The sequence below is a fragment of the Hyaena hyaena genome, unplaced genomic scaffold (assembly GCF_003009895.1).
Source record: "Hyaena hyaena isolate Hyena2069 unplaced genomic scaffold, ASM300989v1 scaffold_217, whole genome shotgun sequence".
NCBI classification, from domain to species: Eukaryota; Metazoa; Chordata; class Mammalia; order Carnivora; family Hyaenidae; genus Hyaena; species Hyaena hyaena.
In genome coordinates this window covers 794,005-820,247 of record NW_024080849.1, presented here as the reverse complement: position 1 = coordinate 820,247, position 26,243 = coordinate 794,005, and the positions used below count along the sequence as shown (strand labels likewise).

Genomic DNA, 26,243 nt, shown 5'->3' with positions numbered 1-26,243 from the left:
CAATGTTTATAGCAGCGCTATCAACTATAGCCACAGAATGGAAAGAGCCCAAATGTCCATCAACGGATGAATGGATAAAGAAGATGTGGTAAATATATATACAGTGGAGTATTACTTGGCAATCAAAAAGAATGAAATCTTGCCATTTGCAACTACGTGGATGGAACCAGAGACTATTATGCTAAGTGAAATTGGTCAGAGAAAGACCAATATCATATGAGGGCTTTAAGATACAAAACAGATGAACATAAGGGAAGGGAAGCAAAAATAATATAAAAACAGGGAGAGGGACAAAACATGAGACTCTTAAATTTGGAGAACAAACAGAGGGTTACTGGAGGGGGTGCGAGAGGGGGTTGGGCTAGATGGGAAAGGGGCATTAAAGAATCTACTCCTGAAATCATTGTTGCACCATATGCTAACTTGGACATAAATTAAAAATAAATAAACATTGTGCAATAAAAAAATTTTAAAAAAAAGGAATTAATACCCCATGATCTCTAAGTTCCAACCACACAGAACCCTCCATTCTTATACAAGGGAAGAGCAAACCCCGCCAATCACCACGAAGAGAAATGTGCTGGTCCTTGTGCTCAGCCACCCACACACATGATCAGTGGGTAACTCACAAAAAAGGACTTGGGACTCGAGAGTATAAGACAAGGCACTTTGTTTTTAATTCTATCTGTTTCTTCAGAATTAATCAAGGTCTGGGGTCCGCTGGTCATCTGAAGTTGTGCTGGCCGCAGCTGTGAGAGGCTGAACGTGTGGCCGGGAAGGCGTCAGAGGGCCACGGTCCTGAGTAGACTCCTCGGTGCACTCTGTCCGCCTGTCCACGTGCATTCTGACTTCTCGGCAAACTTCCCACAGCATGACCAGTGCGGGCGGCCCGGGTGGCCTTTGTGTCCGTGGCCGCAGCCCAGGTACCCACCTGCGCGGTGGCACAAAGAGGAGACCGAAGACATCCATTAGCGTGAAGTCCAGCAGTTTAGCAGGAAACTCAAGCCCCTCGCAGCATTTAGACTCATGGATGTGAAAATGTTTAATAAAAACCCGGTGAGAAGCACGGGCTATCTGGCGCTGCCATAGCAGAAGGGCTCCTGAGGGTTGTAGACCGTCAATTAAGGGTAGCCAAAGTTCTCAGAAGGGTGTTGTTTTAACATTCTGCTAGCGCTAGGAGTGGGGCTGGTTTGGATTTTAACTGAAAAGTAATTGAAATAAGAGAGAAGGGAAGAGTGGCAGAAAAGGAGGTAGTTTCTGGAGTGCTGATGCAAAAGGGTGCCCAAGCCCACCTTAAGGCCCGCCATCAGAGTAAGAGCACAACAGAATACTTTAAAAGAAACGACTAGATCTCTTGCCTGAGCCAACCCCCCTAAGCCCAAGAAAAGAGCCAGATGCCCCATCCCTGCCTTGCTTGGAATTCCTTGAAGGTTTTAAAAGGAACAGAGTGGACTTAGAGTTTTTACCGTGTCAGGCTGCGGGAAAGGGCACAGATGGAAATCGAGCATCCCAGGGAGAAGCGCAGGGCTCGGAAGATGAGTGAACTCTATCAAGACTAAAAGAACTCTGAACTTTTCGGCTTACCGTTTCACTTCTCAGAGCAAAGAAGCGCTAAGTGCCACTGCGAGCTGTGGTGTATTTATAGGCACGGATTGTATTCCTGGCAAGAATGCCAACGTCTGAACATCCTAAACCTGGGTGGTGGCTGTGCAGTAGGTGACCCCCGCTGCTGGGAGACAGGCCCGCGGGGCAAGAACTTTGGAGAGTGATCGTCCTTACCTGGCATGGTGCCTCCACAGGCACAGCGAGCCGTTTTCTGGCCTCCACTGGAGCAGAACGTGCAGCAGTGAAACACACCTGGGTGTGGGCGGTGCCGTTTCCTGACGGTCACGGTGAACGGTGAGCCCTTGGGTGTGCAGACCAAGAGCAAAGAACAGCACCTTGTGAGTCAACAGGGATGTGCTGAGCATCACATGTGCTAAACTCGGTGTAAGTCGCAAGGCCTGGCCACGGAGAACAGGGACTGCCGCGGGGAAACAGACTAGGGGACCCTAACTAGCTGGGTGCTCAGCGGGATGGCGCCAGGGACAAGTGCAGTGAGAGTTGAGGGATGTGTGCGGCCCTTCTGGCGCGGGGCCCACTCGATACATAAGGGAGCCCCATCTGTGCTCTTGTGTCATGGACATCATGGTCTTCCCCGTCCCGGAGGGGCATGGGGGGTAATTAGTAGGTACACTGCACCCCCAAAGACTGGACCATCCTGTGGCCCGTTCTCCCCGTTTCTCAGCCACACACTTCCTCTCGCATACTGAGCCTTGCTCCCTTCCTTGCACCCATCCACCCTGGACATATCCATGTACCCATCCACTTCGTCTAGGTCTGTGAGGGATGCAGGCAAGGGACAAAGGTGAATAATTCTCAAATCAGAAACGCTCCCACCTGCCCCTTTCCCTTAAGGACAACTTCCACTCTCCAATTTCTATCCTACGTTAGACAACAAGTATTTAATAAGTGCTGCTTCTGTGCTTGTCCCCGAGTGGGAACCGTGCTGTCTGCAAAAGCACGAAGCAGAGGTGCCTTAGAAGCCTTTCAAATGCTCCATCTCTCTTCCCTTAAAGAGTTTAGGATCTGTTTTAAAAACAACCTGGAGTTCATGGGGCACCTGGGTGGCTCAGTCGGTTAAGCGTCTGACTTTGTCTCAGGTCATGATCTCACGGTTCATGGGTTCGAGCCCGTGTCAGGCTCTGTGCTGACATCTAGCTCAGAGCCTGGAGCCTGTTTCAGGTTCTGTGTCTCCCTCTCTCTCTGACCCTCCCCTGATCACGCTGTCTCTACCTCTCTCTCAAAAATAAATAAAACATTTAAAAATAAAATAAAATAATAAAAACCTGGGGTTCAAAGAAATGGGTTCGAATTCTGAGCCTGCTATACGAGAACTGCGTATTTCTGCGAGTTTGTTTCTGAGTCTGATGGGATGTTGGTCGCTGCACCTGAATGGTTTGGAAGGAAGGTGTGAGAATGTATGAAAGGGACCTGGCTCACCCGGTGTGCTGTGATCAGCAGGCAATGAGTGAGTGGGCGTCTTCCTGGTATGCATGCTGCTAGCCCAACATATCATGACACTATGGTATTTTATTGTCCCTGTCGGTGCTGCTTTCTGGTTGGGGAACACCTGTGACTCCCTGAGATTCTACTGGACATGCTGAGTATTGCCCAGTTTTTTAAAAAATCGTAATTTCTAAGCCACAAGGTGTTATCCTTGCTGCGGAAGTCATGTGGTAACCCTGGCAATGGCTAAGCATGTATGTAAAGAGAGACGAGGGCAGGTGGCCAGGCTGAGAGCACTGGTCAGTTGAGGGGAGAGGGCACAACTCCCCCAAACTGCATTCCAGTAAGTTCCAGTGCATCCGGTCACAGTTGGAGAAAGCTGGAGAATCCCGAGCTAGATTATATTGCTTAAAGGTGTATACTTGTCCCCAGGCAGATTGCCCACTGTGATTGAGGTATCTTTCCCAGATCAAGAATTCTCCAACCGGGTGGATGATGAAATCCAAGCCTAACTGCCCGGAGGGGGTGTAGGGATAGAGTTCTTACGGTCACCAGCATGCTTTAGTAAGGATAAAAGCAGCAAAGTCTGTGTCATAAAGAGAAGTTGGAAGGAGAATCCCATCAGCCCCTCCACACAGCTGAACTTGAGGCCTGTCTCCGCATGGGGCAGAAGCCAGAGGAGCCAGGGGGAAAGGGGCCCAGGGAGGCGCGCACACGGCTCCCACTCACTCACCTGCACGTGCTGCTCTTTGATGCAGACCAACACGGTGTAGATGCCAGGCTCCTTGGGGGTATAGGAGACACAGTAGGTCCCATCCTTGTTATCCTGTACCAGCGCTCTGACCGGGCTGAATGCACAGGGGGTTCAATAACCACTCACTCTCCCAGGCCCGCCCACTGCCCACTGCTTTGGGGTGTAAACGCTACACCATTCAACCCGATATGGATCTGAAACGTCCCCCAGCAGGACACGTCTTCTGTCGGTCTCGGAAACTAATTTTTACAACAGAAGGGAAGCAGCCTAAATGCTGATCAAATCTGATGTGCAGATGAGTTCCTTGAAAGCGCCACCGTGTCCTTCGATGCGGTCCCATTGTACCCTCCCGCTCTCCCTCCCTCCTCTGAGTCCTGAGACATATAAATACACTCCCAGCACAGTGTAGAAGCGAAACGGGGCTGAATTTTGAGAAGGGGGCCATTCAGCGTAACACGGAATATTTTTCCGACAGTCTGAGGGGCAGGGCATTGAGTACTGGCGTGAAACCCACGGAAGCACTAACTGGTCACATCACATTGTTCACAGCATCAGGGGGTGGGATCCAACCATGCAGTTACATCACTGCAGCCTCAAGTTTCCAGTTTTATCACCACTTATTATCACCCCTGACGCCTGACTGTGTAATACAAACCTGTCTTTCTTATCTTTGGGGACGACGGCGACGTGCACGCTCTCTCCTCCCCTGCCCATGCTCTCTCCTGCTGCGTCCTTACAGAGAAGGGTGAAAGAGGCTGTCTGTTTCTCCCGGGCTCTGTGCAGATCTGCAGAAGATAAACACTCAGGTCCTCGTCTCAAAAGCCAACCACTGGTGACTGCATCCCCAGATCGGATACCACGTCGCTTCTTCTCCTTAGAACAAACGCTGTGCCTCTTGTTCACTGTGATGGCCCTGCTGCCTTTTTCTTCTCCTCCCGCTCTGGCCCCCAGAGCAGCCCCTCCTGGCGAGTCTGCTTGTCTCTCAGCCAGTCGCTGCTCTTGGATCCCACAGGATCCTGAACTTTAGCCTCAGCCCGAAGGGAGCTAATCCTAAGGACAGACCTAGGTATTCAGAGATGAAAACCTCTAGACCCTGTGAGAGAAGACGGTAACCCCCAAACTACTCTCCCCGAGCTGCGGATCATGCTGGAACAGGCAGGAGGTCGGTTCATCAGCTTGGGCTTTGCGGCACTCCCGCCAAGGGGCGGGGGGAATATTCAGTAGCTACAGCCTCTGGTCCAGCAGATGCAACACGGCTTCTTAACCTGGGGTTCGTGAACTACCATGCAGTCTGTGGAGAGGTTATGAAGGATCTAAGCATCTCCTGAAGCGGTGTACTGAAATGAGTGGCTGTTCCTCGGGGAGAGATCATTCTCAAAGGGGGCTATGACCTCCACACAGTTAAGAATTCCCTCGCCAGAGTCAGCCTGCCTCCGCGGTGCAGTCCGGCTGTCAGGACCGATCTCTAAAATATATGTTGGAATGGCATGCCTCCTTTAGGAACAGAATGGTCAGAAGAAATTGTTTCGCCCCCTACTGAATGGAATGCCTATCATAATCTTTCAGATGCCGAGACGGGGCTTACATAAACCAAAATGGGTACAGAAGAAAGGACATCATAACCTTGTCTCCCTCACTTCTCTGAAACTCTCTTTGGGACCCGATCCGAGTACTCTGGGGCCCGGCCTATCCTGGTATCTTCTCTGGGCACGGGCTCTGTTCTGCCATCTGATAGAAACGGCACGCTCCTTGGGGTCCTTGCTAGTTACTGCTTTGCTCCACTGGAAAAGGGTCAAGCCTCACCCCCATATGGGCCACTCGCTGTACCCTGACCAGAACGAAATAGGAAGAAAGGGCAAGGGAGGAGTCGCTGCCATTCAGGCAAGTATGGCCGTCTCCCTTGGTCAACTGGTCAGTAGGAAGCTCGTCCTCCCTGGCTGAAAAAGCCGTACCTCTTTAAAAATGACGTCCCCATCTCAACCACCAGCAGGGAATGCATTCCTACCTTCTCCTTGAAGGACACATTTAGCTGGATCGACCTCTTTCGTATTGATGGCCCCGTAAACTTCATAGCCACGGCACCGGCCTGCCTTCTGCTGAGGAGAGAAACATATCTTATCGCTTACTCCAGGATGGGTGCTATATTCCACTTTGTTCAGCTTCCTGAGCCGTTCTACCACCACGCCCTTGGTGATGAGGATCTCCAGGTCCGAGCCGCTGGTCAGCAGGTGCTCGGTGAACTCCACGCCGGTCCGCATGTCAGCCAGCAGCTGCTCCAGCTGCGCCTTCTGCAGCTGCAGGGAGTTCTCCTTCTGGACCCGGATGTCTTCCAGCTGCTTCAGCAGCCTGTCCCGGTGCTCCTCAATGGCCTTGACATAGCCCTCGGAGAAGGCTCGCACCTCGGCCGCCACGGCCTCCACGCGCGCCTGGAGGGCGCTATTCATCTCTTTGATCTGCGCCAGGGCTTCCCCCAGGGCCTCCACGTGGGGCTGGGTGCCTCTGAGAAGCTCCCTCACGGAGTCCCCGTGCTTGTGGATGACATTGCTCGCGAAGTCACAGGGGTGCTCCCGGTGCTCGCCCACCACGCAGTCCCGGCACACGGGCCGGTCACAGAGCTCGCAGAACAGTCTCAGCTCCTCTGCAGGGTGCGCGGGACACAGAATGGGCTTCCCGATCCTGCTGTAGCCTTTCAAGTCTCTCAGGTCCACCATCGTATGGTAAGTTGTCTTCTTCTGCCGCCTATGGGCAAACAGAGTCAGGACCGGGGCATTAGGGGACAATTCAGTTGGGACACAGTCTGTCAGTTTCAAAAGCATGGGCTCCGAAGTCGAACCGATCTGAGTTCAGTCCCTTGCTCTACCCTCGTACTAACCACAGGGGCCTCTCTGACTCCAGTTCCTATCTGTCCCAGGGGGGTGGTTAATATCTACCTGAAAGGGCTACTGTGTTGAATAAAGTGATCGTGGACTAGGGCTCTCTGGCCTGGAACGGGACTTTGCCAAAGGCTGCAATGCTAAGACTCCATCCTGAAGCTTTCTCTGAAGAGTGAATGTGGCGAGTTTCAACGACAGCCTCTGCCTGCCCTGTCAGCAAGCTAGAGGTGAGAGCAAGGGGTAACACAGCACCAAGAGACAGAAACCGGGCAAGATGGCACAGCACCACACCCTCGGCAATTAAACAGTGTCTTAGCCAGTGGTGATAGCAGGTGTCTCTCAACTTGCACCTAAGATTTTGTAAAGCATTTCCTCCGACAAGCGCCTCCATCACCCCAGAGCAGCAAGCTAGACTTTTCCACGTGTCATCGAAATTATTAGAGTGAAATCAGTGGTCAGTAGGATCACAGTTCTTTTAATTCCCTTTTTCTGGAGCCTTCTAGAGATTCAGGGAAATCCCTAGGAAACCTGATGACTGTTGAGAGATCCTCTCCACCCTCCTCACCCCCCACCGCTGCCCCTGCAACTGTTAGCATTATATTAACACGTGGGATTGGAGCTTGCATGCCTATTCTGGCCCCAGAAAAGTGGCTGTAGAGAAAAACAGGGGCAGCTGTTTGACTGGCCGCAAGGCAGTCATAACTGCCAGTTAAAAATAGACTGAAGACTACTAACTTGTTCAGTTGGCGAGACCAGAAACCAAATGGAAGGCAGAATTTAGAAACTATTTTAAGCTAGTCCTAAAATCGTGGCTAGTTTCTATTCTGATGTCCTGGAATGGGGGAGAAGGTTGACAAGGGACAAAGGAGTGGTTCGTGTGACTAACGATTCACCAAATGCCACGATGAGAGACCTAAATCTGCACCGCACCAGGCACCTATCGGCCCACCCGTCCAAGCTCCAGAATGACTCTAGGGTACAAGGCAAAGGCTGAGGTGGGGCGTGGCCAAATAGCAGCTTACACCGAGAGGGGACCATGGATTAGCAGAGAGCACAGAATGCGGCCAGAAGCCCTAGATGTAAATTCGGTTCGGTTACGTGCTACTTCCCAGCTGGGGGACCTTGGCAATCACAGAGCGTTGAGCAAAAATAATAAATATTTCCTCAAATAATAAATGGGAGTGAAAACAGTGCCTGCTTTTCTATAAGAGCTGCGAGGCATCAAATGAGATCAAGGTCAGAGGCTCTGCTATTATATTCATTCTTCTGTTTATCCAGCACCCACTACAGTTATTCTTGATACAAACGATCAGTGATCCAAGGAAACAGTGCTTCGCGAACCACCCAAGGACCATGCAAACCTTTGATTCCATTATCACTCCAGGAATATGCAAGGCTTCAGGAGTTAACTACCGCCCTAGAGTATTTATTGCAGCATATATTGCTATTTGACCTTACATGGCATTTGAGAGAGCTTTCCGTCCCATCTGCTCACAAGGGAGTTCTCAGTTGACACCTCTTTGTATTCTGCCCTTAAGCTACACCAGGTGGGGTATCCCATCTTTACCTATGAGCCTGGCAGCAGAAGTGGCAGAGATTGGCTTTGCAGGTCTGACATCTCTTCTCCACTTCCCTGTCGCTGCACAGGTCACACACCAGGCCCTGGCCTTCCGCACGAAGACTCTCCAGCATCACATCATTCATGGCCAGGTGGTCTATGGTTAAAGCCTTCACTCCACCCATGGGCAGGTCCACCTGAGCATCACATACCGGACACAGGATGCCGATCTGGGGTTGCAGACTGGGTGGCTTGAGTTCCTGGAATATTGACCCCTCAGAGCTGGTGTCAGAGTCACCCCCTCGGATGTCCACTACTGAGAAGGGCTCCAGCTGCTCCAGACACATGGTGCAGACTGTGTGCAAGCAAGGCAAGAGCCTGGGGGCTGTGAAGAGCCCCATGCACAAAGGGCAGTGAGTCTTGCCTGAGCTCCCAACTGCAGTCCCACTGGGGAGTTTGCCCACCAAGCCCAGCAGCGGTTTCCTGTTTTCTGACATACTCCCCACGTTTGTGCCCAGTATCAGGAAAGGCTCTGGGTAGTTCTATAATGGAGCAGTAGGTGATTAAGCCCACCCGAAGATAAAGTTTCCAGAGCTGGAGCACAGACCATGGGAACTCTCTCTTCGGGAAAGCAAAGGACAAAAAGGTAGAAGAGTCAAAGGAACCACCCACCGATCTAGTTATGAGCTCCCCCTCCTTTCCACGGCATCCCATACCAGACGCGCCCACACCCTCCTCTGCCCCCCAAATCCTCCGCCCCGGAAGCGCTTCCAGGTCTAAGTCTAGAGCTGGTCCTGCTGCCGACTCCTGGACCTTTGCACCTCTCACTCCCTCCTCGACCACCCCCCTCCCGCCTCCCGTCCCAATGGCCCTGCGCCCGACACGCGGCAAGCGGCTCCCCCGCCCCGCGTGATGAGGTCGGCGTGGTGGGCCTCCCGCTCCGTCCCTCGACCCGGCCCTTCGCGGACCGCACAGGGAGGGTAAGGCAGCTGCGAGTCTCGCCGGCTCGTCGGCGGCCGCCGCCTCCCCGACACCCCGGCCCAAGGTGCCCGATGGCTCCGGCCCCTCCTCGCACCAATCCCAGCCCGGGTGTATTCAGGCGAGTCCAATCACCGTCCGAGAGGGGCGGCCCTCGCCGCTGAAGGTCCCGCCTCCCCCCGGAGTGACACCGCCAGCATCCAATAAACTTTGGGAGTTCCACATCTTCGCCGGGCCACTCCGACGGCGAGGGGAGGGATCAAACTAAGGCCCGGGGGTCGGCCGGCGGGAGGGCGAGGGCGGAGGGGAGGAAGAGAGGGAGGCTGGAAGTGAGCGGCATAGTATAACCAGCGTCACCCTTTCACGGGGACGATCCCTCTATCTCTGTGGCGACCAGAGAGGCCAGAGGACTGCTTACAAAGCCCCGCCGGTCATCCACGGGGGACGACCTCATTTGCGCCCTCGGATTGGGCCCACGAACCCAGACCGGGCCCTTCCATTGGCGGGCGGAGCTGTCAGTTACTCAGCGCACAGCTTGCTGGGAGTTGTAGGCCGAGGAGTCCTTGTCCCGGAGGCTTCGGGCGCTAAGAAGGACTTTTCTGGTGGGCTGGTGTGAGCCCGCGAGTTCCCGCCCCGGCCTCCCCAGTGTATTTTAGTTCAGGAACCCCCCAGGCCCAGCGCGCAGCTTCCAAGAGCTTCTTTTCCCGGGCCTACGGGCCCGGAGGTTGTGGGGACCCGTCTGCGAGACCGAGGGCGGTTCCCTGAGGCTGGAGATGCCGTTGTTTGACCCGTCGGGGCCCAGGGCGCGGAAGACCTGAGGGTTAGGCGTTTGTCCCCCAGAAGCCTACAGTTCCGTACGCCAGAAACGGAGCAAGTTTGTCCGCCTGTTTGGCTCCGTCAGTCCAAGGGGGCCCGTGACTGGTCACAATGGGAGAGTGGAGGATGGCCAAGAGGGAGGAAACCCTTTGTGGACTCACAGAATAATCTGGAAGATGGACGCGACAGGCAGCCTTGGCAATTTCTTGGCCTCCTTCTTCAAGTAGCCTGATTCGGCCCTGGGAGGGCTTTGCCACAACCCCAGATCTGGGACCTGTATCTCCACCATTTCCAGAAATGGTAACACTCTAGCTCCTTCCCTTCCACTGTTCTCGCTACTTCCAGTCCCTTAAGCTTGTGTGTCTCGCTGGTTTATAACCCACAGCCTGGTTACCTCACTGCTGGCTTTGGTCATGACCTTCCCTAGTTGACTAGGATCCAATGGGCAGCTGTTTCATTGATTTCATGCTCTAGGCACACTTTGCCTGGAGACTAAGCTTAAAAAATACAGAATCTGAAACGCCAAACAAAGCAAACTAAAACTTGACTCTAAAGTATGAAAACTAAACACATCAAAAAACTTTATAACATTCAGTTTTGAGAAAGAGAGACAGAGCGTGAGCAGGGGAGGGTCAGAGAGGGAGGGAGACACAGAATCTCAAGCAGGCTCCAGGCTCTGAGCTAGCTGTCAGCACAGAGCCCCATGCGGGGCTCGAAATCAGGAACCTAGACGAAGCTGGCCACTTAACCAACTGAGCCACTCAAGCGCCCTGCAAATTATAAACATTTTAAGAAATGGAAATGTTTGACCATTTCCAAAATGTAACACGGCAGTGAGTCAAATGCCACTGTTATATAAAATTATTTATGATTTCTAAAAATAAGTATGAGCACGATGGTCTTAAAAAATAGTTCTTACCTAGATTTCTTCGGCTTCTCCTCCTCACTCACTCTGACTCAGACTCTTCTTTCTGCACCCTGGGGTGCTGGGAGTAAGTCACAAAAACCGTGCAGACTTGTGTTTGCTATAGATCCTTGTTCTGACCATCACCTGATTGATGCTTGGTGATGCTTTGCTTCTTCTCTTATTCATGTGTTCTATCCCATTTCCTGTGGTCGGTGTTCCCAGCTTCTCTTGTTTAAGAGGTGCTATATATATAATTTACGTGTACGTTATTTAATTTCATTCTTTAACAGCTCTGTGAGGAAACTGAGTCTCAAAGAGGTCTGGTGGCCCGCCCAAGGTAACCTATCCGAGACTTGAACGCTTGTCTCATGATGTCATGTTTAAGATTCCACCCTAACCATCTCTGCCCTTTCCTTTCCCAGTTTCTTAAGCATCTAATGCCTTATGTGCTCAGCAGGCAGCTACCTTGAATGGGGTGAGAAAAGCGAGACTATCTGGAGAACTCCGTCACGTTTCTACTTAAAAAGCTCTGGTTTGTCACACCTCCTCTCGTACCCAGCCTGACTGCCTTTCTTCTGTTCCTCAAGACCTTTGCTCTTTACTCTAACCTTACCTGTTTCTTCAAGACTTTGCTGCTCCTACATTTTCAGTCACCCCTTTACTAGTGTGTTCTTTCTGCCAAGAGTTATGATCAAGTCCTAAAGGGGGAGGCAGATCCTCCCTTGACTTCGCTGGCTTTCAACCTAACTGACTTTTGTGACTCTCGCCACTATATTTTTCACAAGAGTTGTCCCACTTCCTGTGTTCCTCACCACCCATTTTTTCCCTCCCTCAAATAAACTAACTCCTTCTCCTCTAACAAAAAAATTTTTTTAATGTTTATTTATTTTTGAGACAGAGACAGAGTGGGAGACACAGAATCCGAAGCAGGCTCCAGGCTCTGAGCTGTCAGCACAGAGCCGGACGTGGGGCTCAACTCAGAAACCACAAGATCATGACCTGCGCCGAAGTGGGATGCTTAGCACTTAACTGACTGAGCCACCTGGGCGCCCTGACTCCTCTTTTCCGTTGAAACTTTTCACTCGTAGATGACAGGTGACCAAATTACTTTTCTCAATATGCAGCCTCTTCGGTGCTCAACATTGTTATATACTTCCTCATCCTTAAAAGTTGCTTCCTTCTTCTGAATACTCTACCTAATCTCTTCTCACACTCCCCTTCCTCACTGGTTTCCCTTCGTTCTCTTTAATCCCTACCTTTTGTTTTTTATTTGTCCTGTAACAAGGGTGATTCCCACATCCACGCTTTGTCCCCTGAGCCTCAGCTGCAACTATTCTAAATCTGCACCCAAATGGGTCCCCATCATCTTAAACCCCACACACCTTAAATTTCACTGAACTTTTTTGCTCACTGAACTGTGCTCTCTGGATCTCCCTATTTTATTCTCTCAAGGACATCATTATTCCCCCTTCTTTCCAGCTGGAAACCTTATACTGTTCCCGGTGTCCTGTCTCTTTTTCCGTGTCCAGGCAGGTACCAATTTCTTTCCATTCTCACCGCCAGCATCTTACTGCACAGAATTTAGGATGATACAGGACCCTTACCTGTAGGGTTAACACCCTCACCTCAGATATTATAGTCATTGCTGAATTATTCCTGCCCTCCATTGTTTTTTCCAATCGATCCTACAGTTTTCCCCAAATTGATTGTAAAAACATGTGAAAACGTGTTATGAGTCAGTCCTCATTCTAAAGTTTCACTAGCTCCCTATCTCCATGGGATAAAATTTTGTTACCCTCTAAACATTGTCAAACACACTTCTTGGTCTTTGCCAGTTGTGTCTGCAGAATTCTTCCACCTTTATGATATAAACCTACCCTTCCTTTGAGGTCAGGCCCGCTTTACACTACCTTCTCGAAATTCCCCGCTGCTTCAGAGCTCCAAGTTTGAGCTCCAGTAGCTCTTTTCCTATACTTTGCTCTTTTCAGTTTGTGTTGCATGGTAGTATTAAGTGGTTTATTATGCATGTATATATGGGTACATGGATATATGTATACACCACACACATGCACAAATATGCTCTGTCTCTCTATTAAGATGGGAACCCTTGGGAACCAACCTAGTTTGGATGAGGCCGGGAACAATGATCTCAAATAAAGGATAAACAGGACTACAGGTAACCAAGAGTTTTGTGGCTCGTGCAAGACCATAGGCTATATGGCGTGAGGTCACAGGAGAGGATTAGTTAAGGATTCTCCTTTCCCAGAATCAGCTCAGTGTTTTTATTCCATGCTAACGTACTGCTTCGTCTTTCTGGTAACCCCAGGCAGCAAATAGTTACAGGGAAGGACAGAAGTCACAGGGTCAGAAGAATGGCACTGATGAAAGTGATCAGGTTCACTTTTGCAGCCCAAGACAGGAAAAGTACCAAAGGCAGGAAGGATGGAAATGCAGAATGACCCATCAAGAAACCAATCAGAGCTTGCTCGGACATTCTGATTGATTAGCACCACCAGAGACTGAGTATATGTAGAAAGTGCACCAGAGAGCTATGTCAGACTTAACCTTCCACCGTATACTTCTTTCTCACTCACCGTCCTTCCTTCCTGCCTTCAGAGGAAAGAGAATACTTTCTCCTAGGATCTGTGCTCTGAGGCCCAGCCTCCTTTGTCTCTTCCCTCTCCTCCGTCTTCATCTGTTCCTTTCTGGTGGATCATTCTTTCAATTCCTTTTTTTTTTTTTAAATTTTTAAGTGTCTCTATTTTATTTTGAGAGACAGAGACAGAGAGCAAGTGGGGGAGGGGCAGAGAGAGAGGAAGACACAGAGTCTAAAGCAGGCTCCAGGCTCTGAACTGCCAACACAGAGCCCGACATGGGGCTTGATCCCACGGACTGTGAGATCATGACCTGAGCTGAGGTCGGACGCTTAACCAACTGAGCCACCCAGGCGCCCCTGGATTTTTCTTTCAACTCCTACTCATTCTGAAGCCTCCAACCCTATGCCCTTCTCTCGCTCCTGATTCCCCTTGGCCTCTTAAAAAGAATAGTCTACACTTGCTTCTCTAATTCTTGCATTTTACTGCTAAACACTAGGATCCGGCTTTTGCTGTCACCATTTCTCTGGAAATTGCTTTTGCCAGAGTCCCTGATAACTTCCAACTTGTTAAATCCAGTGGCCACTTTTCACTTACAATTGAACAGAATTTGCCGTCATGGTTGTTGGTTTGTTTGTTTTTTAAGTAAGCTTTACGCCCATTGTGGGGCTGGAGCTCACAACCTGGAGACCTACAGTCACATGCTCTACCAACCGAGCCGGCCGCCCCTGCTGTGGACATTGCCACATTTCTTCTGGAAACTTTCTGCTCCTTTGGTTGCTGTAACACTGTTCTTGGTTTTCCTTCCACTTCCTGCCTCTCTAACCAACCCTTTTCTTTCTCCCTGCAGTGCACTACTTCCACCTGGCTCTTAAGCACTGGTATTTCCTAGGGTCCTTGGCCCTACTTAAAAAAAAAATCTTCATTCTCCCCTGATTCAGAGGCGGCATTTAGAGAGCACTAGCCCACATTTTGTAGGGGGGCTCTTTTTTGTTTACCGTTACCGTCAGCGCCCACATCATATCTCTGAATTTACCCCTTCCTTCCATCCCCATTATTCCTGCTTTTTAGTTCAAGTCCTTATCATGCTTTCTTTGGATTACTAGTTAGTGTCCCTGTGCCCAGTCCATTCTCTATGATCCTGTCAGAAATCTTTCTGAAACCCTAATTTGACATTGATCTTCAGTGGCTATTCAGGACCTTCATTTATTCATCAGATATTCTTTAAGCTCCTGGAATATGTTTCCCCCAAATGTCTTCAGGGCTTGCTCCCCTCTAGAATAGTGATGAGGGCAGGAACTTTTGACCGTGTCCCGGGATACAACATTGTGTAGAGCAAAACACCCTGCTTTCGTGGAATCTGGGTCTTCTAGGAGGGACTTCTCTTAACCCCACCTCTGCCAGCCTCTTCAACCTCATTTCTTTTACTGCTGCACCCGGATTTATTTTTTAAGAGCCTGATTCCTAAAAGAGTCTCTAGCGCCATCTAGTGGAAGTGGCTGCAATAGAATGCTCTCCCTTCTTCCAAAGCTTCAGACCGTCCACACTTCTATTTTGCTTATTTTGAACGGAGATGGGCATGAAAAAAAAATTTGGTTGCATTGCTTTATGGCTGCTTTGCATTCTATAGAAATTCACTGCACCTTGAGATGTTTCGTTTTTAAAAAAGTGTTTATCTTTGAGAAAGGATGTGTGCCCATGTGGAAGGGGGTGGTCCAGAGAGAGAGACAGATGATCTGGCACAGAACTGGACATGGGGCTTGAACTCACGAACTGTGAGATCCTGACCTGAGCTGAAAGTCGGACGCTCAATGGCCTGAGCCACTGAGGTGGCCCGAGATATTTCTAGTTGTGAGATCTAATAAGTATAAATAGTTCCTTAGAACTGATAGTTTATGTTAACTGGGCAGCTCTTCAATCTTGAGAAGGTGTGGGGTGAAAGGCCTAGAATGATCTGAGCTTTGGAGCTGTCCTTGTGTAAGTACAGTCAGTCTGACCAGAACTAATTGAAACACATAAGTTCTGTTGTTACTTATTACCCACCGTTTCAGAAAAAATTCTCCGTAATCTTTAACCTCATCTCGCTTGAGTCCTAGCTGTCTGACCAGATGCTCTCCCCTGACCCCAAACATTCCATAGTTGATGTAGTCAGGAAGCTGCACCCAATCTCAGTTGGTTTGGCATAAATATAAGCTATTCTTAGACGGTACTTTATTACACACTTTATTCATGTTACTCATTTTCTGTGAATTCCTTTTCTCTGTTTATGAAATAATAACGCTCATTATTAACCTTTTATGAAATAAATGTTTTATGAGGCATCTGATAGATTAACGTATTTGCTAAAAAATTAATGTGGATAAACGCTTTGTGATTAGATTATCTTTTATATAAATTTATCTTCCCCATAAAATGTACGTAAATAAGTTGGGTAATAATATAAAGAAAATGGCACATTTCGAGGATGGATTTTTGTTCTGTGCATGGTGATAATTCTTGTGATTAAAATTAGAGCAGTAGTTGCAGATGCTCATACTGGTGTGTTAGAGAACAGAGAGTAAAAGGCACGTTTTAAGTAAATCAACAAACAAAAAGTCACACCTGTATGCGTAGAGAACAAACTGGTGGTTGCCAGGAGGGAGGGAAGCGGCGGGGGGAGGGCAAAATGGATAAAGGGCGTTGGGAGACACAGGTCCTGGAATGAATGGGTCACGGGAATAAAAGGCAGCAGTGTAAGGAATATAGTCGATGATGTATGGTGACAGATGGCAGGGACACTTGTGGTGAGCGTGGCCTCGTGGTTAGACTTGCCAAATGACTATGTGATGTGCCTGAAATGTAACATTGTGTATCAACTACACTCAAATACAATTAATGAGAAAGAAGAAAAAATAAAAGGCATGTTCTTCACTCTTTATAATATTGCGTATGCTGTGTTTTCCCCCTTAGGATTCTTCTGTTATTTGTATTTAATGAACATGTCGACTTGACAGATTGATCGTGACTTTTGACTTGAAGAGACCCTTCGGTGGGATTGCGTTCGCTGCAGCTGTGTTCATGGCTGGCTCCCCGTCAGAACAGTACGCCTCTGAGGATGAAGGCTATCGTCTGTGACATTCTCTGTGCATTCACAGCAGCTAGATGCACGCCTGGCCCAGTACTGGAGCCCCATAAACATCTATTAGATGGACACGTGAGAATACTGAGGCACGGCTACGTACGGACATGGCCGGAGGTCACAGGAAGTTACTGGAGACTGGGGACATGAATGCGTCGTCTGACTCTTACTCTGTTGAGTTGTTCAGTGTAATACCTGGTCTCTATTCAGTATTGCTTTGTTTGTTTGTTTGTTTGTTTGTTTAGAGAGCATGAATGAGGCAGTGGCAGAGAGAGAGATTGGGAGAGAATCCCAAGCCGGCTCCACATTGTCAGCATAGAGCCTGACGCGGGGCTTGATCTCATCAACCATGATGAGATCATAACTCGAGCCAAGATCGAGAGTCAGACACTTAACCGACTGAGCCACCCAGGCGCCCCTAATCAGTACAGCTTTTAGTTCAGGGATCTGGGTCCCTACCCTGAGCTCTTTGCTTTGAAAGGAACTACTCAGGCTCCTCTCCAGTCACACCCCGACCCAGGGGACTGGGAGTACTAAGAGTACGTTATCCCACTCCACCCCTCCAGCTTGGCCTCAGCAGTGTTCAGAGGGCAGCTGTTGGGGGTGGTGGAGCTTGATGGAGTTTGTCGGGATGCCCTCCATGGGGTGGAAAGAGAAAAACAATATGGGCTAGTGCTTCTTTCTCCTTTTGCTCACGGCCCCCTCCCCCCCCCACGGCCTATCCCCATAAGTGAATCTAGTTCCCCCCGTGTAGTAAATGTCATTTAAGCCAACACTATGTGAATACCTATATTGTGCCAGATACCGTGCTGGGTATTTTCAAATGTATTTTCTCATTTTAATGTTATCCTTGCTTAATAAGGTTCAGAAGTAACTTGATAAAGGACCCACAGCTAATCAGGTGCAGAGCTAAATGCATAACCAGTATCCTCAGGAAGTGTTATGTGTCTCCCCTTACCAAACACTAATGTGTGTGTGTGTGTGTGTGTGTGTGTGTGTGTGTGTGTAGATTTTTTTATTGAGAAAATAATGTTGGAGAAAAACATGCGAACAATTTAAGAGTGTAGGTAAATAGTAGATCTCGTGTGCCAGGCCCTGAGTCAGAAATAACCAGTTAGCAATTTCTTTTGTTAAAGATACCCATATATTTTAAAACTTAGCACCAACGATTTTGAGCTTTTTTTATTTGGAAAACCTTAGATATAAGCTTTACACAGTGGAGAGGGTATAAGTATCCATCATTCAGTGTCACCAGTTCATAGCATTCTGTCATTTGTATTTCATATATTTCCCCCACTGTTACTTTTATTATCATTTTTATTTGGTGACGTAGTATTTTAAATCAAGTCCCAGATTCCATGTCCTTTTATTAAATTATATTAAGATTATATTAATATACTTACTTGAAAAGGTTTAGTTATAATGATGGAAAATATTTTGACTTTTCATGTAGAATTCTTAATTTGAAAAAACCATATACAGTTAAATACTCATTTAATCCTCTCCTTCATTTCAAAGAGGACTCAGATGGGAGCTGGGCATTTAAAACTGATTTTTGTGGCTATAAATAAAACTTCTATGTGTACGGCCCATGTTATATCATGCTGTTTTCTTTTCAGGATTCTGTGGGACCGCATTTTTTTTTTTTTTTTTTTTTTTTGTTAGAGTCAGGCCGCTCTCTGGTTTTTTCCTTTTCCCTTCCTTCGGAAGAGCTTTTCCAAACGGTAAGCAAATAAATACCTTTTTTCTTCTCACTTTTCTGAGTGATGGAACCTGAAGATGATGACTATAAAAGGGCAGGCTGTGATTTAATGTAGTGCCTTTTCTAATTCAAATGACAGCTAACTTTTTTCAAGCTGAGGTGCACGCATATCTTGGTAATAGCATTCAGAGCATGAGTGGATTATAATATATCGTGGCTTATAGAAAAGCCTATACATTAGTTCCAGGAATGTTGCTAAGGAAATATACATAAATAATGTTCCTAGTTGCCCAGAAATCTATATAATCTCCACCAACTGAGGCAAAGCCGAATTATTTATTTCTATATTGATGACAACTCTTCTTAAGTACCTATTTTCTAGGTAGCATTTAAGTCCACACTGCATTTTAATAAATTCATTTTTTTTCTGCACAGTATGCGTATCCTGAAAGCTTTTTGTCCTTCTATTAAGGAGGAGTTCATGGTGTTTTCAGGAAACTCCGGTGTGGTAAATCCCTTCTATTCTTCCGTGTTCAGTAAGAACAGAGTCCCGTCAGGAAAATTTTCGGAGTGATACTGTCTGGGAGGCTGGACTGGGGAGGGGGCTTTGAGAGACGTTGTTCCTAAATATCTATATGACAAGAGCTGAGAGGCAGCAGTCTGGGTGGAAAGAAGATTCTGGGGCTTGACTGGAAGCTGCATTTGCATAGCAAAGACATTTTCCTCACGTATGTATCCACTGTGGCTTGGTGCCGCCACTGTCTAGATTTGCGCTGTCCCACACGTGGCTTTCGGGCACTTGACGTATGCTTAATCCAAATTAGAAATGGTGTACGTGTGAAAATATGCCGGTTTTGAAAGATTTATAATGAGAAAAGGAACGTCAAATATCTCAAATATGATGTTTTATATGGATTGCACGTTGAAATGGTACATATTATAAATATACATATGTTTTAAAATAGACACTTGATTTTTTGGAGTATTTCTAGATTCGCAGCAAAATTGAGCAGAATGTTCAGAGAGTTCTTACATATCACCTCTCCCCTCATGCACGGCCTCCCTACCATCAACATCCTGCACAAGGAGTTACATTTATTGTAATCCAACCAATACTGATACATCATTATCACCAAAGTCCATGGATTTCATTAGGGTTCCCTCTTGCTGTGGTACTTGAAATAGGTTTTGACAAATGTATACTGATACGTATCCACCATTATCATAATCACACAGTGTAGTTTTGCTGCCTTAAAAATCCCTGGTGCTTCACGTATCCACCTCGTTTTCTCCTCAAACTTCTGGTGAACCCCTCATCTCGTTACTGTCTGTAGTCTTGTCGTTTGCAGGATGCAGCCTTTTCAGATTGGCTTTTTTCTCCTAGTAATGGACATTTAAGTTTCCTTCGCGTCTTTTCATGACTTGATAGCTTATTATCATTATTTCTTTTGAACTGGCCACTATTCCAATATATGAATCTACTACAGTTTTTCTGAAAGTGATCATATTTTCATAAAAGTCAATTGCATAAAATCTATTATTAAAATTATGTTTACTTGTTCCTTTTTACTTTCGTAATGCAGCTTCAAAAATAAAACTGCATAGACGGCTTACACTAGGTGTGTACTGAACAGCACTGCTCTAGACCTTGGTAAGGCGGTGTTGTTGCTGGTTTGTCTTCAAGAAAATCTTCTCATTCCAACACCTGCCTAATTTTGCTGCCCCTACAAAGAGCGTTCTCCATCTCTGGGACTTGTATGCTTTGGGTCAGTCCTTCTCTGCTGTCCTCAGACTGCTTGGGATTGCCGTGGTTCTCCCCTACCTTTCCCAAAAGAGACTTCTGTTATTCAATTCATTTTGTCAGGACCAGGTGACAACTGACGAATTGGGTCCTTTGTCACTGTATCGGGTTCTCCAGAGCATGTGAATTCTGGTGTCTGTGGCCACGTGGCTTACAATAAATTTTTCATAGAAGATGTGACACAAAGCCTTGGGAATGAACCTTTTTTTGTTAGAAATCTTTGAATGTATCTTACTTTACGTTTATAGAAGTGACTAATACATTAATACTGTTTCTAAGAACTCATTGGAATAGGAGTTCATCCTGTTGTAATCTGATTTATTCATACTCTTTGTGTTAGATCTGATGATCCTTGCATTCTCAGCGGGAGTGATATTGCCCACAAGATGGCAAAAATTGGTTCTTGGGGCATGAAAAAATCTTTTTTAAAGTATGAAACATATATATTATACACACACACACACACACACACACACCCCTTACAAAGCCATAAATTCAGCATATCTGTATATTAAAGTTTCCTGAGGAGGCAATTAGAAAAAAAAGTGTGAAAATGTTCCTTAGAGCGTTAGTTATGAGAGACATGTTGAGAAACACTGGTTTATCTGGGCTAAATTTTCCTATAGCCTGCACATTACAACCGAATGTTTTTATGACCAGTTAATCTTAAAAGTTTCTCAAGTAGGGAGAGGAGGAAAAACAGAGGAAAGATATAAAATGGTTTCTGTTTGCAGATTAGGGGAGAGGGAGAGTCTGAAGAGTGTTAGAAATCGCAGTTGATCACCAATTATTAACATTTTGCCAGATTACTACTTTTTAAATTTTATTTATTTTTTTATTTTTAAAGAGCACAAGCAGGGCAGGGGGCAGAGGAGGAGGGAGAGAGAGAGAGAGAGAGAGAATCTTAAGCAGGCTCTATGCTCAGCACAGAGCCCAAGGTGGGGCTCGATCTCACAACCCTGGGATCATGATCTGAGCTGAAATCAAGAGTCGGACCCTCGACCGACTGAGCCACTTTGGCGCCCCTGCCAGATTCTTACTGACTGATTGATTCATACATTCATCGTCTCTCTCCCTCTCCCCGCCGACCCTCCCCCCCACTCCCTGGCTTAGCTGGGCAATAGTATATGGACTTTCATTGCACTATTTCTTCAAGTGTTTTCTAGGCGTGAAATTTTTCAAAATACAAGTTGGGGTAAAATGCCATCCTTCTCCACACCCTGTCCTTACCCCCTTCTCTACCCTGATTCCACATGGGGGCCCTGGGGAACTAAGTTTCTTGGCAACATGTTCTCTTGCATATATTGCTCCCTCTCCCTGGACATATTATTTGGCCTCCTTTTCTTCCTTTACCCATACCTTTGCCTGTATAACTTCAGGCAAGAAGTCTCTGAAGGTGTTACTTCCTCCAGGAAGCCTTTCATGACCACCCAGCCCTACTTAAGCCTAGGTTAACTGTCCAGCGTATATTCCCCTTATTGTGATTGCCCTTGTCAACGTGCACATTAAACTTGTCTGTCTTCCCTGGACCGAGTTCCACGAAGGCAAGGCTTATGACTTCTTTCATTCGTCTTATTTTTCCTTGGTGGTTACCACAGGGCCTCGCACAGTATTTATTAAATAAAGCAACAATTAATTTTCCTATGAGATATACATTTGTTTTATATAATTGCATACCAAAGGGAAAACAAGAAAAATTAAAGAAGGCATTGATGTTTTATTTAGCTTGTAAAGCTTTACTGCTGATAACAGTATAATATCAGGTTAGGCTTTTATAAATATTAAAAATAGCTCCCGGGTCCCTATTATTTCCCCTGTAAAAGTCTTGGCGAGGTGTCCCTGATAATTCTGGGAAAAATTGTTTCTCTCAGCCCCAACAGAGCTCTGTGTCTGCTTCTATGTTATATTCTGGGGGATTCAGTGAGGAGATACAAAGACAGGAAGCAAGGGTGTTGTCTTTTAGGAGTTTGGAGTTTAGTGAGAGATTAGGAGTGATTAGGAGAGATTAGTGAGATTAGGAGTGATACTAATAGTTTCCCCTTACTTTTGTATCATTTTTTAGTAGTTTACAATGCAATTTCACATAATTTATCCTTCACAAAAACCCTGTAAAGTGGGTACTATTAACTCCATTTTAAGGATGCTGCTAATAAGAGCCAGAATGTGTTATGAAGGTAAGAGATTTTCTTTTTTATTTTCTCGAGACTTTAGGCATTTGCCCCATATCTGGGGTCCATTGATTTTAAATGGATAGCACCTGACCAAACTCTGCACCCTTCCTTTGTACAAAATGGTGTAGGTTTACCTAGGCTCCAACTTCACCCTTCACCATTAGGAACTACTTTCTAATGAATGATGTGCTCCAGATTGAAAAGTCCTCAAGTGAAGTGCATGCAGTTAGGTAAGGCCAATTGTTTTTCTTTTTCTTTTTTAAAGTGTATTTATTTTTAGTCATCTCTACACCCAACGTGGGGTTCGACCTCATAATCCTGAGATCAAGGTTGTAATGCTCTTCCAACTGACCCAGCCAGGTGCCCCTGGTCAGTTGTTTTTCTAACTTAGCACATCTCTAGATCTATAATTCTATATATTTACCCAAGACAAATGGTATGATGGCAGCTGTATAGAATACACCTGCAGGGGGAAAAGACTGGAGGGTATGCACACACAGAGTAGTCATTATCCGGGTGGAAGATTAGGAGTAATTTTTTTCTCTATAAATTAAAATTTGTTTATGATTTTTAGAGTGTGTACATATCCGGGTTCTTTTGCATCTTAATAAAGGAAGGCTAAGGGTCACCTATCTTGAATCCTAATAGATTCTTGGCTAATTTAACCCACTAGTTGAATAGCCATTTTCCCTCTGTCTTCCCATCTCTCATCAGGAACATCTTCCCATGTCCTCCCAGGAAAATGCATAGAACTCTGCCAAAATCATTGGATCAAACCATAGCATCAAGTTACCTTGACCGGGAAAGACTTGTCCCCCCTATTCCTCAGCTCTGTCACTTTTCTATTGTGAATTGGGCCTAATGAATTCTTGCTTTGTCCCCCCTGAAGCAAATTACTTTGTTCAGGAGGGGTCAGGCTTGTATAGCCATCTACCATGTTTCACAGGGGGAGTTCTCTGATCAAAACTCATAAATCAGAATGAAACTGGAGCCAGGAAGATTATTCAGAGGCCGAGCAGTTGTTTGCTTGAGAGAAGATCCCAAACCAAGGCAGGAACAGTAAGAAGGAAGAGTGGAACAATACAGATACAGAGGCCTGTGGGCAGTAAATTGGTGAAAATTGATGCTCAATTAATTAGAACTTAGGAGTTGAAGATGACTGAAAGCTCTAACTTGGATGACTTTGGTAGATAGTATAACTCACGAAAATGAGTTTGTTTTGGGTGTGTTTGGAATGAGGTAGCTTCAGATGGAGGTGCCTGGGCAGTACTTGGAACATGTCTGGGTGGGGAGAGGTGAAAGCTGGAGATAAACATTTTAGAATCATCAGATTTGTTGTTGTTGTTGCTGGTAACTACCAAACAATGTATGCGAACTTTTGGTTAAAGTGTGACCCTCTTCCTTAGATGTCAATTCCATCTGCTCCACAATATATGTTTCAGACATGTTTCCTGTCTTTGTGGTGTTAATGAGCATTTGGACTGCCATTCGTCCAGAGTCCAGGGAGCACCTGAGCCCATGAAGCAGAGCAGGAATGTCAAAGGAAGGGATGTCCTCACTTAGTGAACTCAGAGGGCTGTCTGTACCTGGGGATGAGAGACCCCACTATGTAAGACCACTGTCGGTGGTCTGCAGATGACAAAAAGGAATCTAGAGATCCCACGTTCATGGCCCTTTCTCGCAATGTGACTCGAGAGGGTTTTCTTGGTTGTTTGTTTCTAAATCATGATTTGGGCCCTAACGCAGAAAAAGCATCTTGTGGAGTCCAGGCTCACCCTTTGTGCGTGGCCACCGTATGTAAGAGCTCTTGAAGAGAATTAGTCACTCTTTGTGCTGCCATTTCAACTGACCTTTAGTAGTCCAGTGGCATAGGTAGCGAGGATTGCCGTCCCTACAATGGCGGGTACATATTCTTCTCCTTGACTGAGCAGACCCTTGAAAGCCCTTGGAGGGAGAATGATCTAATACTAGCTCCTGAGCTTTGAGTGATCCCCTTTCTAACAGGGCCATTTCCTCCACTGGGGACTTCCATAGCACCATACTTACCTATTCTTCCTTTTCTACAAATACATAGAGCTATGTTGGGGAGGTCACTTTCCACTGTAATGGGGGTGGCTTGGTCCTAATGAGTCTAGTGCAGCTGTGCCCCACCCGTGCCCACCACTCTACCAAGAGCACAGAGGCTTGCCCTGTTCCTTCAGATCTGCCTGGAAGTTTTTTTCCCCAAGTAAGCCTTCTTTTACATTTACATTATGTAGCACTAGGGGTAAGCATGTTTGTGTCCCTTTGCATCACATTGCCCAACGTGCCAACGTTTTCCATCTTCAAGGACTGCAGAAGGATTTTAGTAAGAAGGAAAGAAAAAAAGAAAAAGCTGTGTTCTCTCCTGAGAGCCCCAGGACAGAAAAGACTGTGATCTACCTCTAGCCCAGAGATAGCTTAGTACTCGGCAATTTAGTTTAGTCACATGCAGCCAAACTGCGCCTATCACTTAGTTCTCCTCCTTTGAAGATTGGACCCACGCTGGTTTTATTTTTCATCTTTTCACACTCCATGGTCTCTTGTAACATTTAAAATAGTAACCTATGGTTTGGAGAGGCCATTAGCCAATTCAGTTCCCTTAGCTGCACCCACCTGCTGAGCCATTGTGCGCTAGTTTTCAAGTATCCTCTGACCTGGTTTGAATCAGTAGCTCTTTGGACAAGGCTTTCTGTTGAGTCCCAGCTGTTCAAACATTAGACATCTATTCTTGGTCAAAAAGGAGGAAAGAGCAAAGTTGTCCGTATGTTTCCTGTTACGGTTGCATCAATATTCAGTTACCTTGCCCAACACGTGTCCTTCATAATCGCTCATTTTTATTAGTTCCTTCAAATGTACCAGTGTTACTGTGTGAATCGTATCCCCCACACTCATATGTTCAAATTCTAACCCCAGTGTGTTGACTGTATTTGGAGATGGGGCCTTTAAAGAAGTGATCAAGGTTAAATGAAGTCACGTGGGTGGGCCCTAACCCAATATGGACTGGTCCTTATAAAGAAGAGGAAGAGACCCTAGGGAGGCATGTGTGCTGAGAAAAGGCGACGTAAGGACACGCCATCTGTAAGCCAGAAAGAGAGGCCTCAGGAGAAAAGAACCTCGCTGACATTTTGATCTTAGATTTCCAGCCCTCAGAACCGTGAGAAACTCAATTTCTGTTGTTTCAGGCACCCAATCGATGGAATTCTGTTAGGGAGGCCCTAGCGCTCCAATACAGCCAGGCCATGCAGTGACCGCTTTCCATCAATTCCCTTTTTAAGAGTTGCAGTTACCAGATGAGGCAGGCCCTGCTGAGAAAGAGGCTCCCAGTATAATTTTTACCCACAGCAGGAACTCTGGTCAGGGTATGCTCAGGCTTGACCCTGAAGGTGGGTAAGCAAATAAAATACTCTGGCTTGTAAATAGGTGAGAGGGGGGAAAGGAATGAAACAGAGCCAAGCATTTTTCTGACAGGCATATCTCTATCCTGATTATGCTTACTCCTCATTGCATTAAGGGAGAATGGTAACACTTCACTTACACCAGGGCAGATTCACACAAGGGTTTATTTATTGGACTGATAATTCCTTTTATTATTTATTTGTAATTTTCCCCTCTTTTTGGTGTCTTTCTTACCCACATCCAGGGAATAGCTGGGAAAAATGTGTTTGTACATTGTCTTTTTCCTTTCCTATATAGACTCGTTAAAATTGTAGGTCTCAAAGTTTGCCAAAAGTTCAGAAACTGACATGAGTATATATAAAAGCATGCAATGCAATGTTTAAAAAATTTTTTTAACGTTTATTAATTTTTGAAAGACAGACACAGCTCGAGCAGGGGAGGGGAGAGAGAGAGGGAGACACAGAATTGGAAGCAGGCTTCAGACTCTGAGCTGTCAGCACAGAGCC

General features: G+C 46.7%; 1 protein-coding gene and 1 long non-coding RNA gene across 4 annotated transcripts; one reads left to right on the top strand and one right to left on the bottom strand.

Moving 5' to 3' along the window:
- Positions 1 to 653: 653 nt before the first annotated feature.
- Positions 654 to 9,520, bottom strand: TRIM45 (tripartite motif containing 45). Of its 3 annotated transcripts, XM_039242770.1 has the most exons (7): positions 9,347 to 9,520; positions 8,243 to 8,493; positions 5,808 to 6,541; positions 4,458 to 4,587; positions 3,782 to 3,896; positions 1,780 to 1,940; positions 654 to 931 (listed from the first exon to the last, which is right to left on the bottom strand). In XM_039242770.1, the coding sequence occupies exons 1-7, from the start codon at positions 9,434 to 9,436 to the stop codon at positions 700 to 702; spliced, it is 1,713 nt and encodes a 570-aa protein (XP_039098701.1). In that variant the 5' UTR covers positions 9,437 to 9,520; the 3' UTR covers positions 654 to 699. The 3 variants fall into 3 exon arrangements, with proteins under 3 accessions (XP_039098701.1, XP_039098699.1, XP_039098700.1); XM_039242768.1 differs by lacking the exon at positions 9,347 to 9,520 and having other exon boundaries at positions 8,243 to 9,017; XM_039242769.1 differs by lacking the exon at positions 9,347 to 9,520 and having other exon boundaries at positions 694 to 931; positions 1,780 to 1,906; positions 8,243 to 9,015.
- Positions 9,521 to 9,629: 109 nt separating this feature from the next.
- LOC120238781 lies at positions 9,630 to 16,858 on the top strand. The gene is made up of 2 exons (XR_005530312.1): positions 9,630 to 10,327; positions 16,478 to 16,858. It is a non-coding gene; the product is annotated as an uncharacterized LOC120238781 (long non-coding RNA).
- Positions 16,859 to 26,243: the final 9,385 nt, after the last annotated feature.

What these genes read in the sequence shown, in the direction of transcription:
- TRIM45 (XM_039242768.1), bottom strand. Translation starts at nt 8,730, where the DNA reads ATGTCAGAAAACAGGAAACCGCTGCTGGGCTTGGTGGGCAAACTCCCC. An exon ending in CCCAAAGATAAGAAAGACAG is followed by an intron (nt 3,897 to 4,457) that starts GTTTGTATTACA and finishes CTGTGCATTCAG; the next exon opens with CCCGGTCAGAGCGCTGGTAC. An exon ending in TCAAAGAGCAGCACGTGCAG is followed by an intron (nt 1,941 to 3,781) that starts GTGAGTGAGTGG and finishes TTGACTCACAAG; the next exon opens with GTGCTGTTCTTTGCTCTTGG.